Genomic DNA, 17,071 nt, shown 5'->3' with positions numbered 1-17,071 from the left:
ATTACAACCATTTCTTTGTCATCCAGCAGATCATTTAAACAATTTGATTTTTCTATCCTGAACAAGTGTCACTTGTCTCTAATGGGGAAGATAAAAGTGAAGTATGTGGCCAGCCCAATTGCTTAAAGCACACCAGAGGTCTGATTTAATTGTACAGAGTCATTGCAAAGGAATGTATATATGTGCCATGCTTCAGTAAAAATAATTGCTACAGTTGCTTTTAGATACATTGTATGTACATTGTACAGTATACAATGACAGGGAATGAAAATACATAAATGCATACACAATACATAATAATTTACATTTATTTATTTGGCATTGTTTCTTACAATCTACTTACAGTACATTAAATGTATGCATTTTAATGATATAAGGGTTTCTTTTTAACACTCTCACACTTTAACACAATTTGTATCTAATTTATCTACTAACAATGTACAGTAGTGGCCAAAACTATGGGCACCCATGGGAAAATGAGCAAAGAATGCTGTGAAAAAAAATCTGCATTGTTTATCATTTTGATCTTTCATTCAAAAAACTCTTTCAAAAATTGAGAGAAAAGAGATACATTTTTAACCTTTAATTGAAGTAGATAATTGAAAGACAGGAAATATCTCACTATTAAATAAATATTTTTCTCATAAACACATTGCCCACAATTTTTGGCACCCCCTAGAAATTCTAATGAGTAAAATATATCTGAAGTATATTCCCATTCATATTTTACATTTTTGAGTGCACCTGGGTGACTAGGAACATTAAATTGTTCAGCCATGATTTCCTGTTTCACAGGGGTATAAATATGAGGTAACACATTGGCTAAATTCCCTTAATCATCAATCACAGTGGGTTAGACTAAAGACTACAGTTCTGATGTGTGGCAAAAGGTTGTTGAGCTTCACAAAATGGGATGTGACTATAAGAAAATATCCAAAGCATTGAAAATACCCATTTCCACCATCCACGCAATAATTGACAAGTTCCAATCAACTGGAGATGTAATGAATCAGCCAGTCTATATTGTCTCCACGCACAGTGAGGATTGTTCAAGTGGCCAAAAAATCTCCAAGGAACTGGAGAATTGCATAAATGTGTTGGATCTTGGGGTCAGAAAGTCTAAAAACAACCTAAACAAATATCAGATATCACCTACATCACAAGTTGTTTGGGAGGGTTTCAAGGAAAAAAACTCTTCTCTCATCCAACAACAAACTCAAGCATCTTCAGTTTGCCAGACACTACTGGAACTTCAAATGCGACTGGGTTCTATGGTCAGATAAAACATAAAAAGAGCTTTTTGGCAGCAAACACCAGAGATGGGTTTGGCAAACAGAGATGAACAAGTACCCAATGCCCACAGTTAAATGTGGTGCTGAATCTTTAATGTTGTGGGGCTCTTTTTCTGCCAGAGGTCCTGGACATCTTGTTTGGATACATGGCATGGACTCTATCAAACACAACAGATAAAAAAATCTAAACCTGACTGCCTCTGCCAGAAAGCTTAAAATGGGCTGTGGTTGGATCTTCCAGCAGGACAATGATCCAAAACAAACAACAAAATCAACACGACAATAGTTCACTAACCACAAAATCAAGGTTCTGTCATGGCAATCCCATTCCCTTGGGCTGAACCCCATAGATCATTTGTGGGGTGAACTGCAGAGGAGAGTCCACCAGCATGGATATCTGAATTAGAAGGATCTGTAGAGATAAGTGTATTGAGGAATGGTCTCAGATCACTTGCCATGTGTTCTCCAACCTCATTAGGCATTATAAGAGAAGACTCAGAGCTGTTATCTTAGCAAAGGGATGTTGCAAAAAGTATTGAATAAAAGGGTGCCAATAATTATGGCCAATGCATTTTGGAGAAAAATATGTATTTACTAATTAGATATTTCCCTTGTTTCAATTGTTCTACTTCAATTAAAGGTTAGATTTTTGTAAATTTTTTGAATGAAAGATCAAAAGGATAAACAATCCAGATTTTTTTTTTCTTTGCTCATATTTACCAAGGGTACCAATATTTTTGGCAACTACTGTATGTACATGCACCACAGGATTTTTAATGTCATTTTTTCTTTTCTGAAAGTTATTCCCACCACTGTGTCATTTCCATCAAATCTCAAATTCTGAATAGATAAATGAATGTTAGGTTCCGGGCATCACACGCCACCCCCCCCCAAAACAAAACAAATCTACGCCCTTGGTTACACTTTTAGTACTTTTCTGACACTACACTTAAAGCGCTCGCTATGCCTAACTCTATACCTAACAATTTATGTATTCTAAATTACACACAATTAAACGATTAATCCACCCAAATATTTAAATTCAATCATTGTTTACTCACCCCAGTGTTGTTATAACCCTATATGATTAGTTGTACATTTGGAAAAAATCATTTTTACAATAAATATAGAATGTTTTGTGTTTATTTCACTCTTTGTTTAGATAGCTTAAAATATATAATCCTTTGTAATTTTATAATTGATTTTCATAGTTTAATTTTATGTACATAAAAAGGCAGTTGAAAATGACCAAAAATAAATGAAAAAGGAATGAAAATGTATCAATTATAATCATTTACATTGATTTGGCAGAGGGTCTTGTCCAGTATTGGGTAAGTTACTCTAAAAAAGTAATTAATTACAAACTACTAATTTAATCTTCTACAGAGTAATTAGATTACTGTACTAATTACTCTGTCTGAAATGTATTGCATTACTTTTACAAATTACATTCTAAAACCCTCATCAACCTCAACCAGATGAAAAATATAAGGATAGACATGAAACTGTTGTTTTAAATCTTTCAAATAAATCATATAAAATCAAATTAATTATTCATGAAGTGGCCAAAGAATTTAAGGGGGCAGCGTTAAATTAGAAAACATATATTTTAACATTAGACGCTACATTTCGATTTTTAAATTCACTATTGTTTTATACAGAATTGTTATATAGTAATTAACGCAGTTACATCAGAAGTAACTGTAATTAAATTAATGAGAAATTTAGAGTAATCCCTTCCCTTTTTCCCCAATGATAAAGAAATGTAATTACAGTAATTAATTACTTAATAATGCATATAAACCAACATTGGTCTCGTCCAAAGGTACTAACAATGCATTCAAGATATACATTTTATTGATATTATCAGGGAATTTAACCCATGACCTTTAGCAGTGTTACTACCAGTTCAGCTACAGAAATACTACTTCTTCTACTAATAAACAGCACAAATTAAAGTTTGTGTTAGTGACAAAACCAAAACCACTCCTAATTTATAAGGGATAATGATAGATAATGTGGATTATAATGCTTTAAAAATAAAGTCCATCCTCACACCTACATAACTGCAAAGCCTTATGTGAGCTTATAGGTACTGAGTGAAGTTCTTCTGATACTTTGTAAAAGTTTGGTGGGGGCAAGTAAGGTAGTGCTCTCCGGGACACGTCGCCATCCAATGATTGCGCGTCCGCTCTGACGACGTTGCCAAACGCTACCGGCCGACACGCCCCCAGCATGGATACAATCAGCTGTATAGTCGGCGCACAGCATACTGTCACTTTAACGTTGTGAGGACTACAGCCACGATGGGAGTTTTCATATTCAATCAAGACAAGTTTTCAGAGCTCTCGTCGCCGGAAACGTATCTATAGAGAAAGAAAGCAGTCGGTGTTGCGCGTTCACGGTTCGACCCCGCATGATTTAGATGCAGGATGTCAGTGTTGCTGAAAAGCCGGTAAGATTAGTACAAAGTGAGTTTGCTACCCCTTCAGCATCACACAAAGGGATCTACTGAGTTGAATGGTGTTGTGTCATTGAGGTTTGAATGTCATAAAGAAACATCCGCGAAACGAAATGGATCACTTCGCAGCAGAGTGCCTTGTGTCAATGTCCAGCCAAGCAATTGTTCACGGTCCAAAGGGGAATAGAGAGATCAAACCCGAAACTGCGGCTGCACAGAGGAATGGAGAAGAGACCAAGGAGCCTTTGAGGGATAACTCCTCTCTCTTTGTGGTGGCGAGAATTTTGGCGGATTTTAATCAACAGACACCCACTAATTTTGTCGAACAGGCAAAGATAAAGGAGGAGAGCATTGTGCCACCAACGGCGACCCAAACCAGAGATGATGGGAACTCTGCCACACCTACCACCATCACCGCCGACTCTGCTCTTAAACAAAGAAGCAAACGAAATAGGGGCCGAATTGAACAAGAAGTCCCGCAGAAAAAGCACAAATGCCACTATTCAGGTTGTGAAAAAGTTTATGGCAAATCGTCCCATCTCAAAGCCCACCTAAGGACACATACAGGTCAGTTTCCATTCCTGCCAAGTGTATTAACGTTTCGCAGATCAAATGTAGCCTACGCGTTGAAAGTGCTTGGGGAGGTAAATAAAATGGAATTACGCGCGGATGTATGACGATGGTAGCGACATTGGTACACTTTGGGCACATAGTGTACGGTACAAGCTCAGCTATTAATAGTTGACGGGACAAGTTTTATGTAACCAAAACAGTGAGATCCTCTATAAAAACATACATTTCCACATCTAACTAGTCGTTTTATAACGATACAAATGTATTTGAGGTAAGTAGCATCGTAAATATTGCCACGCCCACTATGAGGAAGCTATATGATAAATAGCAACAGTTCTCCATCCCCAGTGCCTCGCCTATATCACCCCCAGCCAACTCAACATACACAATTCCAATAAAACATTTACAACATACGTGCAAACGCACGCGCATATAGCCTACATGCAGCTCAATACATGCACATGTATATAAAGCAAACCAGCTCACAATTAAATCTTGCACTCTCATAGGGGGATAAAAAGCCAGGCAACCCATGATGTAATCGCTCATAAAAAGCCTTATAGTCTATATTTTCAGGAGGTGAAGGTGGTGGTTTGCGATAAGTCAACTGGCAGTAGGTCGCGATGCACAACCACTGAGAACGGCCGTGATCCATATCCGAAAAAAACAAACAAAAAAACACAGCTGATCATTACGAAAAATGCAACATTTTCTTTACGCAAGTCCGTAAAACACATGCAAATAGATTAAAATAAATGGCAAATGAATAAAAGATGAACTTCTGCGGTTGCTTTGACTGTTAAGCTCTTTGTTGTGATGTGCCACACCCCCGTCAGACAGACTGCCAGCTGATCTGGCCAGCAACAGACTCGACCAGTCGAGCGCAGATCAGAGCACCCGCCCTCAGCGCCGGTCTCTACGGCTTTTTTAAAAATCCTGTATAACTGATTCTTACATTGGAAAATACATTTTGAAGAACAACGTATACATATTAAGTAGATTAACTCAAATAATCTGTTGATTTGATCAATAGTCATCCTTGTTGGCCAATTTGCACTAGCCTACAATACACATTTAACATGATTCAGTTGGTAATTTGATCATTCATCCATCCAACAGTACTGGGATTTTGTTTGTCAGTGAATAAATCAGTTGATCCACATAATTTCAGCCAGAATGACAGATTGGTCTCACAGTAAAGTTTAGCCCCTAGTACAAGGAGTTCCGGGTTTTAATCCGCCGTAACATAACTTTTTATTTTAATAAAGGAAGATTGCTTCTGTATGGAATTGGATGTACTGTATATCATGAGTGGGGTTACATCTGTTTGCATTTTGCATTGCGATTTAACTGGAAAGCAGCACACATCTGAAGCACAAGAAAACATTACTGACCCCTGTTACTTAACACCACTGATAACAGCCGCAAAGAGCACTCATTATAACATTAAAAATAATAACGTCAGTTATTATAACACACACAAACTAAATGGTAACTCCTGCTCAAGAACTGGAGATGTTTCTTCTGCATTAGATACTTACCTGACAAAAGCTGCTAAAATCTGCTAAATTTGCTTAAATTTGTTACTCATGTGTAGATTCTGTGTAGGCCTCGTAATGTTACAAATATCACAAATAGAATGTACAACAAGTATTTTCCAACTCGAGTTGGGTGTGACGTTTTTTACTTAGGTTGATAATAGGTTTAGTCTTTTACAGTATAATGACATGTTAATGTCAGAACATACCACATACTACCCTGCAATAAGGCATATTGTTCTGTAAATTTACGGAATGTTTATTTGACCCCAGATACGGTCTGGTGTACAGTGCTGAATGTGTCTACTTTGGTGTTTACAGATCAAAATCAGTCACTTAGAACAGATAAACATCCACTAATTCATTCTTTGTGGTATTTTTATATGGTATGTATTTAAGACCCCCATACTTCCTCTCTTTCAGTTGGGTTTTTCGGCAAGTTGCTGACATGAGATTTGGTTTTGCCGTAGTCACTGGTCTGTGATTGGGTTATGATTCGGTTTAACAATGAGTGTTCCATCTCATTTGTTTTGGTAATCAGGGAATGTGGGTCATCTGAGCTCAGCAGTAGCAGCTCAGCTTACCTGCTCCATTCTTGGTCCCTTTCTTAAGCACTCAGCACATTTTCCAACAGGCACTACTAATAGAGAAAAGATAGTATGGATGCTTCTCCCAGCTACACACATTTAAACTGAAGGGGGAACACAGTGTTATAAAAACAAACTTGGGGAGCCAAGAGTACTGGAGGCCTTATTTGACTTAAGCAACGCCCTGAATTCCCTGCTGGCTCTGGTTTAAACCCTGCTTTGGATCATTTGTCTCACTTCATTAGAATTTGGGCACAGGTTTGAGTCCAGCTTTTTAAAGACCAGGCACTTGAAGTGCAGTGCTGCAGATTTATTTGAAATCGTATACTGTAGCTGTAAGATGAAAGCTTGGGCTATTGGGTTTTCCATCCAGAGATATGTAGTCATGCCTCTCAAACTGCCTTTATATGAATGCTAACTTTTAATTTAGTAAAAAATGCAACAGGTATTCAAATATCTCTATTTTAAAATGAACCTGAATTTTTGTGTGTGATGAAAACACAAGGTACTCTAACATGTGTGGTACTCTTAATTAGAAGTAAATAATGATTGTTTCTTTGTACATACAAGATCTTTGCAGGTTCTTTTTTTGCTATTGACTAAGTAGATCATGAGTAAAAAGTGGGAGGGTCTGGCCATCACATGTGCAAGCTTGATGGAAGAAGGCGTTTTATGATAAAGCTGGAGCAGTTGAACTTTCATGATCAAACAACACAGAAATGGTTCAAAGGGCTCAACTTAATACTTTGAAATGCACTGCAGTTCACACACAAATACAGTTGTTTTAACGGTTGTTGAGTGATGATGTTCAGTGGAAATCAATTTTGACTTTGTACTTTTAAAGATTATTACAATCTTACTGTAGAATATTAGAGGAAATTATTTTATTGCAGAGCAATTTAAGTATTATTTTACTTCCCAAGAATTTGATACCAGCTCATATATTGTTGTAATAGCACTTGTTTGCTGACTGAAATTAACTATTTTTTCTTTAACTGTCTCAAACCACATAAGTTTGCCAAGCCAACAAATGTAGGTCCTGGGTCTATTTGTAGCTTTGTTGTCTTTTTAAAGCAAGACTGTGTATTGTGAGTTCATACCCTTAACACTTCTGTGGTAACATGTGGATACAGAGTGTCCCTCATTGAGAGAGGGTTAGAGGAATAACCTCCTCGTGACCTTTAAAGAGAACAATTTCAGTTTAGTCTGACTGCACTGGCACTGGCAGTCCAATATTTTGTCTGGGGTCATACTGAACTTTTATCTCCACTTAGCTGAGGTTTGTAGACATGTTAAGATTAGATATTGGCCAAGGAAAGCATCAGTCATAATATTTGACATGTTTTAAGGCTGTGCAGAATCTCAAGGCAAAAACAGGAGGCATTGAAAAGTTGGAGAGGGTAGAAAGAAAAAAGATGCAAACTTTTAGAGCATGTGGCTGGATAAGCAAGGGCTCATTAATCATCCTTATTAACACAGATGGACAGATTCAGAGATTTGTGTTCGATGAGTTGTTAACTGCATTGGTGCACAATATGTTTGCAATATTTATACATTTCTCATTATTTTATTAGACCACAGTTGATTGTGATGGTAAAAGGAACTAGGTATGTGCCAGTGGTTGGCATGCCCGCCTCTGAAATGGGTGTGGGGCCATCCGGGAACAACAAAAACTGAAAGTTTCAGTTCAAAAAGAGGAAGTGACATGGCCTGGGGAGACTGCCAAGGTCATGGCTGTGACGCATTCTGGCTGTTCAGTATGCACCGAACCATGCATATTTTCTAAGTTAGAGTTCCCTCCCTCTGCAAGTGTTGCCCCGTCAATGTTCAATGTTGTACCTGCAACTCAAAGTGGAACAGTTGTATTAATACTTTACCTTTATGTTATTGGATTTCTACACATTTAAAGATGCATTGCTGTCTGGACTACTTGTTAAAGAGTAGCATGTCCTCACTAGGATCTTTTGATTTCAACATTAACTGTAGCCTTCATTCGATCTGTCTTCGAAATCACTTCCCCATATAATTCAGTTTAAAGGTATTGTATTCATGATACTTGTGTGTTAGTGTTCTCTTTTATTATTTTTGAAAGTCAAGGCTAAATGAAAGTTCATTAGGTTCACAAATTGCTTTAATTAGTAAACCCATGACGGAGCCTTGTGATCGAAATGGTTACATGTGGCCCCTGTGTCCTGGGTTAATCTCCCATGCCCCATAATCTAATCTGCTCCCTGTACAACCCCATAATGTCATTTGGGCCCAGTTACTAGACTCATTATCCTGATTGGGATACTCAGGACATGTATCACTATTCCTTGTACCCATGGGAATATCTCCAAGAAATTGGAAAGACATGTCATCACATCATGCATACTAACTACTTGATAGTGTCTTGAATATGATAGCATGCTTCAAATCACTCTCTTGCATGATGTGTAGTGCAAGTCAGATTAAATGTGATCACCTCCAAGGCCTAAGAGGTTTTGTAATCCTTTTTATTGGCTGCATTGAGATGGTAAGTATGAGCAAGCAGAGCAGTAGGACGTGGAAGATGAGAATGAACGTGGCACACAAATTGCCAATTGTGCAGATTGGGTTGGTGAAGTGAAGGGGAACACAGCAGGTTGAAGGTCTAAGGTTACCAGACAGCTTTGTCTGATCTTCTGTGAGTATGAGGCAAGGCGGGGCGGGGCATGGGGGGTTCTACTTCAACGCAAACTGCTTGGCCTAAACTATAGTTAATGGGAAGAAAGATTTTTTTCACAAATTGACAAGGAAGTTTGGGTAAAGCAGCTTTGTTAGGGGAAGGATGCTAAGAAATACATTATGCCTCCAAAGACTGGATGGGCTTTTTACAAATGATGACCCTACTATTATCTTTCAGAGGTGACTTTGGGACATTTTTAATTAATTTGAACACAAGTTAGTTCAAATTAATGTTTAAATTTCGATCTAATAATGTTTATCTCTTGTTTCAACTAAGGCCAGAAAAATACTCTACACATATGCAGACCGGAGTGCTTGGCCACTGCTTCGCTAACATGCAATCAGGTTGAACATATGAATGCGCTTTTGCGTTAAAGTGGCAGTTACAGCCCTCAGTACTCTGGGGGCAGTTCACCCCAATGCCCGCTACAGAGCCCCTTAGGGCAACGTTGAGAATGATCCATGAGAAAAATCAAGTATGTTTCAAGCTTAATGCGCACAACACAACATGGTAATGTCCCATTGTCCCACTTGCCTTGCTATTATGGAATACGTGGTTAGCTTTGACTAAGAGAATCATAAGCTCATTTTTGTTGGCTGAGTACCTATAACCCTTATGACTGGTTATGAACAGGGTCACCACAAAGGGCCATGCTGTCACTGTATGTGGTTAGTACACACATTAGCTTCAATCACCAGCAGCACCTCTTTTACATTCATATAAACAAAGGCTAGAATTACACCGTTGATTTACCTTTTTGTTCGACCTGCAAACACTGGTACTCCTTGAGATTCCCTTTGCATTGTGAACTGGAGGCCCCTACTGTATCTCCTGGGGCTCCTGAACACAATGTATTGCTACACAATTTGGCATATCTTTTTGGCGTTCTCACAGAAAAATAGATTGGACTATTGGTTCCAGTTTGCATTAAAGAAATAAGTGCTTCGAGCACCTCCCTGCCCTTGTTTATAGCAACAACATTCAGAATTCAACTGATTTGTCAGGCCTATTTTTCCCTTTCCTGTATATTGGGTTATTTAGAGATGTGACATCCTGTGCAGTCATCCTGCACGTTGTTCAGGTGGAAGGTTTGGGAGGATGGGTGTGACCTGGGTACTTATGTCCTGTACTGGGCACAGGGCCATAGTTGAGGCAGGGCTGGGCGCAGTGTTGAGATGATAACTAAAACTATCTTCCATTCCACTCCCCAGGCCTGTTACCTTGTAACCCAAATATATGTTAAAATGATGCCCAAGAGTGCATGGGTTTGGCTAAACCACTTGCATTTTAGGATAGTCACCAGCTAGTTCATTGGGAGTGAGCTTTTTCTAAGCAGGGATCATATAAAATGTGTATGTGCACCTGTGTTTATGTTTGAGAGAAGATTATCACAAAGATTAGTTGCAAATATTAGGGATATATGTATGTACATGTTTTGACACTTGGCATTTCTTATTTCTGGCATGGTGAATTCTCTTTACATCAAATTTCTGCTGTCAGCCTCCAATGTGACTCTCTCTCTCTCTCTCTCTCTCTCTCTCTCTCTCTCAATATGATGGCTGAAATGCTTCAGCCCCATGGGTGTTTCATCATGCGCTCATCCGCCCCTTTGCAGTCATCCATCTCTCCTAAAGCAGCCCTCACTGTCGGGAATACAGCTCTCTTGTTTTTCCTTTATTTGAAGAAAAGCATATAGTCTTTAGCTGCCATAGAAACCAAAAACCAACATGCAGCCTCAGAATTTGCCATATATTAGACCATGTCAATCATAGTTAATGCACCCGTGTAGGGTGACCATATTCTGGTTTTCCAAAAAGAGGACACAAAAGAGTAATAATAGGGTTCAAAACAGTGTTAATATGAATGCAAATTTAATACAGTGAAAAAGACACTCTATTAGAATAACATAAATATATATGTAAACACAAATGTTCATGTACTAAAATAAAATATTTGATGCCATGAGTGTACTTTCATTTACTATTATTTTGAATGGCCATGGAAAATGAAGCAATGTGATAATTTTACCTGGTCGCATAAAGTAGTCCATTAATTTACCTGATGAACTTTCACCTTTTGCTGACCCTTTATGCGTCGCAGAGCTAATGTGTGCTTCTAAATCACTTGCACCTTTCTTAGCAACTGACACATAAGTGCCAGCTTTAAATGTCATAAATTCTGCTTCCCACGGATCTCCATAGACTTGGACGAAAGCATGGGAATTTTTGTGCAAATCTTCTGTAAATTTGCACTTTTGTTTGGGCATTGTTTCCACTCAGCTGTCATTTGCTGCTACTGTCAAGCAACTGTTTGATGCTGAACACAACAGTGCGTCGCATGTTCGCGGAGAGATTGACAGGCAGGTATTTGTCCAATAGTTGCAGCAAGCCTCTTATAATCGACCAATTGGTGTGTGTGAGAAGGCGGGACTTACAAAGAGGGGTTAAAGCAATGCAAATATGCACGCAAACATAGTGAAGTGTTAGACCAGATTCACATCATAATGCAACTAAAGCTGAATCCCGGACATTTTAGCAAATTTAGAAATCCCAGCCGGATGCTTTTTTTAAGGTAATAAAAAGAGGACATGTCTGGGAAAAAGAGGACGTATGGTCACGCTATATTAGGCCACAGCTTCCTATAAGTACCTTTCATACTCTGCTGAGCTCATGTATACTTAAGTTAGCTTTGGCAGAGTCTTATAAAGGCCACTCTTTTCATACCCCCTCCCACACACACACACACACACATATTTGCCCTGTGTCCTTACTGCCTTATAGGGTTTTAAGGTGAACTGCATAAGCGTTGAATAGTTTGCTGTGCATAGGTGTCGATTACTCTGCAGGAAAAATGGGATCAGGCGCTAGTGTGGCTCTGTATTTGCAACTTCCTGAAGAGTGAGCCACCGGCTAAGGGTCTCACGCTAACACCATTTGGGGTGCTAACTCTGCAGTTTGTGGAAGGGTATGTAGAGGAGAGGCAGAAGTGTAGGGATGGAAACAGGTTGGGATCCATTGTCAAAGCCTTCCATTGATGTAGGTAATTCGTTTAGCTGCATCTGTAGGCAACCTGATTTGTTGATTTTCTTCAGCAGCAATTCATGCATTTGGATTTTTGAGAAGGAGATATTGGGAAGAAACAAGAGAGACAGAAAAAGAGGAAGAGACTATTCTCTTGTGCGCCAGACTGTGGCTTGCTTCCCAGGCTTTTGTATTGACATTAGTTCTTGCCAATGAGATTTTTGACCCCTTACTATCTAAAAAATCTGTATGCAGAGGATTCTTGCTTGTGTGCTTTGCCAAGTGGGGCTGTGGGATGAATAGGATCATTCAGTGGACAGTCACTGGTCATAGGGAAGGGTTGGTTCAACTTTTTTTGCATAGAGAGGGCAGAAGAGTTCTCTGTGAATGATGTTAACTTCAAGGTTAGGAAGAAAGTACATTATCTTAAGGTTTGTATAAAACCAGGATGTTAACAGAATGTGTAATTTCTGCGGCACTATCATCACCAAACAGAATTGCTGTTTTCAAATAGATTCAAGAACACTCCCCCTGACATCCATGTACAAAAAGATAGTCCTGCCCCAAACTTGCACCGTTGGTGATGGTGCTGTATCAGGCTGGAAAGGCCACACAAACAAAGAGAAGAATTGTGTAAAATTGTTACACTTGAGGTGTAATCAATCTAAAAATGGATTACTGTACTTGTAGTTGACTCTGCATATTAAGCTAGAATATTATAAATATTTTTTAGCAGTGAAAAATTACATACATCTGCTTTGAAATAAGAATTGGGAAGGGGGGCTTTATTTTAAAAATCAGCCTTCATAAGCAATTTTTGTTATTAGCCAATTAATTTGTATTTTACTTTTGACAGTAAAGCAAAGATATAGTTTAAACAAAAGATTAGCGCCGTGTTTCTGCAGGTTTAGTGGATTGGGTGGTGAACATGACTGTTAGAGTCATGGATGACAGCCTAGCACCTCACCCACCTGCCCTTGCCTGTTACTGTTCACCAGCTTAAGGCTACAGCTGTCTTCATGTCCTTTATTAAACAGGGTTAAATAATTGTGCTGTGCTGCAAAATAAACCTAGTGGCCAATTAATGCCAAGACCTGGAATGGAATAAGGTCAATTTCAGCTTATACACAGATCTAAAATTATAAGCAGAGCAGTGCTGTGATATTTGCTTCTCAAGTGGCTGGAAAATATAGGGAAGGGGACATAAGCAGCAGTATTTGTGGCTGCTTCCTTGTATAATGTGTCTTTCAACTGTGCGTGCATACGTGTTGTACAGGCTGTGAGGATTGAGTTATGTCTACTAGGCTTGGAAGGTTTGATTGAAATGCTTGATGGTTAAGGCTCTCCTGCCAGACACAAGGTCAGTGCTATTGTTCCCAGCATTAAAACCCTGGGAGGAGAATGTGCATTTGAAAGGCAAGTGGCTTTTAATGTTTTTCATCAAAAGACAAAAGAGGATGATAAATTAAACATGGTTCCTTTTGTCACAATGTCTCTGGACAAGTCTGGTCCAGTCCTCATAGTTGCACCTGACCTAGCCATAATGTCTGTGTTACACCCACATCCATTTGCATTAATCCTCAATTTCTCGAAGTCACTGGCACGAACAGAACACTGAAAGCCTGATCTGACTCACCAAGTCTCGATGTGGTTTGACAACCCCCTCACCCCCTCCCTCCGTAAACACACGCAAATGTGTGTTGTACTTCTTTGTTTTTGTTCCATTCCCACACTTGTCTCTTAATGCTGTAATCTTGGTCAAACCACCAAGAAAGTTTTCATTTAGTCATCAATCTGCTCACCAGCATTTTTAAATATATTATTAATATAAAGTTGTGTCAAATGCAGATTTGAAGATAATGCTGCCCATGTGCTAAATTGCTTACAGCTATGACATAATTCTAGGCTGTGTTTGTGCCAAACTTTGTGGATTTTGCTCTCCATGGTGTGCTGTAGTTTCAGTGAACTCACTTCTTGGCACCGTCAGTTGGATGGAGGGCGTGACCCATATTTCTCTCCCAATTTGGTTGCTGATGGGATTGCTTCCACTCCCATAATTCCCTGCTCCTATGGGGTAGAGTTGAGGTCATTGTTTGAGCACTGTAGCCATGGTGGTGGAAAGGGGGAAGCTGGGTTGACTGTAGAAATTTCCCATTTTTGCTGTGCTGAAACAAGCCGAGAACTTTCTTGCAGAAATTAAAGGAATAGTTTACCCACAAATGAAAACATTTGGACTGAGAAAAGGCCACTCTGGGTCTGCTTCTGTCTCCAAAGTAGTCTTGTAATTAACCAGCCATTCAGTTCTTGGGCTGGCATGACCCACCAGGAATTAATTACACCCTCTGGTGAGTGCTACAACTACATTTGGGTGATTCTCACGAAATCCAGATTTAGAAGGTGTCCAGCATCAGAATTTTTAAAATGCCCTTAAAGCCAATTTTCTTTTTGCACATATAAGATTAAGGTCTGAACTTACTATAACCATTATTTTTAGAAGATTTAAAAAAATATTTCCTATGTAATTATTTACATTTTTAGATGAAGTCCATAAAAATTATCATTACCATAACATGACATTACATTAAATATATGGTTAAAAATGTGTATTTTTGGCTAATGTTAAAGTAGACTCTTATTACTCGTGCTCAAAGCTATGTAAAACTCTGGAGAGATTACTTTTCATATTTATTATTTTTTGTAATTTCCTTATTTTCTCTCATTACCGAAACATACGTGATGATTTACAATTTCTTTTATTTAATTGTTTTACTAAAATATGACATACACATTTGTTATGTAGCAGACCTTAAATAAGTAGTGTTGTATAATATGTATATACATTTTAAAACAAAATATGATTATCTAATTATTACTTAATTTGTAAAAAAGATACATGTTGCGGTAATGAAAATGCCATTTCGGTAATGAGGATCAATGTTTCGGAAATGAGAGTTAGCTCACACATTCACTGGTGACAAAGGGGTTTGATGCCTAACCTTATTTTACATATTTAAAACGCATACAATTTTTAAAAGAATATTTATTTCATAAACAGAGTTTCATTTTCTCATTTTTCGTAATCATGACAGTACCATGCCTTGTGTTAACAAGTGTTGTGTATATAAGTTACAATGTTATGCTCATAAAGAATCATGTCATGTAGCCTACACTGTAGTACTAACAAATATACAACCATTAGTATAAATATTATAATTTGTATTATATATATTGTATTATATAATTTTTCTCTCATGCTGTCTACTTGTGAGGTCCTGTGTAGTCTTAATTTTACCATTTTCTTTACACATGGGCATGTCTGTATGTGATGTGTGTGAAAGAGAGTGTGTGTGTATACAATATATACTGTACAATTATGTCAGCCTTCACGTTTTCGAGTGTGTGTGTGTGTACTTATGTTTCTGTGCGTGTGTCTATGTGGGAGTGAGTGCAAGTGTTGGTCAAACCAATGAATCCAAGTTATATTTTTCTAGAGATGCACCGATTGACCGGCCAGGGACTGGAATTAGCCGATTTTCCACATGCTCGGCCGGATCGGTGACCGGCCGGTCAGCCTCACGTCTTTACAATTCCAACCCGGTCCGTTTTGTTGTCAGCGGCGCAGGCAATAACGTCACAGCCGCACGTAAAAATTTAATTGGCCTGGAAGATCTTCACTGTGAGTGAAGAATACATAAAGTTCGCTATTTGTAATAATTGTAAGGCCAAAGTAAACCGTGGGGGAACCACCACAATAACTTTCGGAACAACAAACCTAATTAGACATTTAAAACACCATCACCCAGCTGAAAATGCCCATTTAAAAAAAAAAGTGAAAGCGGCTAAAGCTAGCCAGAGCTCAGAGCCAGTCACAAGTCAGCAGCCTCTCTTATCATTCCTTGGTATGAGCAACGAAAAGACCAAAGCAATTACGAGGAAAATTATGGAATTCATGGCCCTGGATGACCAGCTGTTCTCCATAGTTGAGGACAGAGGGATCAAAAATCTGATACATTTCCTCGATACAGAGTTGGAGGTTATTTTCCGGCGTCGTGTTGCCCGAGTTGTTTAATCTGCGTAGTCGTGTCACACACGCAGCCTGTTATCTGTCAACATTTGGGTACACAAATCCGGAGAGGGAAGTGGGGTGCTGGATGGCAGTGGCAGGCTAAATACTATACAAATTGTGCCGTTGTGATTTAAAGTGCTGAGTAACGTAATTTTCCCACCGTGTCCGATATTAAAATCAGTGCGACACACATTGCAAAAGGCATGGGCATTGTCGATATGGCTTCGGGAAATGAAATAAAATTTCTTCTTCTCCTCCCATCTACCAGTGATGCTTGATTTAACATCCCGCGTCTACTGCCTGCGCAGATATCAACAGCGCAAATGGGTTGTAGGTTGCCAGGTTGAGGTCATAAACCTAAATAATTGTTTTGTTAGATGAGTAATAAAGAGAAAAAGGTCCATTTATAAAAATAGTGGAAAATGACATCTGTTATATAAAGCAACTCATTTGCAGTTAATTGTTATTTCTACCTCTTTCCAGTCACAGAGCACTTTATTTTGAGAGTTGTTTAAGTGAGAGAAGATCCTGTAACTTAGTGCAGTTTGGGGGAAATTGTAATGTTTAATAATTTATTTTATTATGAAAATAAAATGTTGCATTGAAGAAAGGTAGATTTTGTTTGTACATGCGGTCAATAATAGTTCTTAGAAAGAAAATTGGAAAAAATCGGTATCGCCAGGTCACACTTCCAGAAAATCGGAATCGGCCAAGAAAATTGCAATCGGTGCATCTCAAATTTTTTCCCTATTATCACCCTGTCCCCTGAATGAATCCAAGTTATATTTTTTCCCTATTATCACCCTGTCCCCTGACCTCTCTCTCTC

The 17,071-nt window shown here is 38.5% G+C and overlaps 1 protein-coding gene across 1 annotated transcript in view; it reads left to right on the top strand.

The window, feature by feature from the left end:
• Nucleotides 1-322: 322 nt before the first annotated feature.
• The window catches only part of klf13 (Kruppel-like factor 13), a 38,646-nt gene continuing 21,897 nt past the window's right edge, over nucleotides 323-17,071 (top strand). The window contains exon 1 of the mRNA XM_052119140.1: nucleotides 323-4,320. Coding sequence (XP_051975100.1) covers nucleotides 3,867-4,320 — 454 coding nt within the window. The 5' untranslated portion in view covers nucleotides 323-3,866. The remainder of the gene's footprint in view (nucleotides 4,321-17,071) is intronic.

This window comes from Xyrauchen texanus, chromosome 46, assembly GCF_025860055.1.
Source record: "Xyrauchen texanus isolate HMW12.3.18 chromosome 46, RBS_HiC_50CHRs, whole genome shotgun sequence".
NCBI classification, from domain to species: domain Eukaryota; kingdom Metazoa; phylum Chordata; class Actinopteri; order Cypriniformes; family Catostomidae; genus Xyrauchen; species Xyrauchen texanus.
This window is presented reverse-complemented; position numbering and strand designations above follow the sequence as displayed.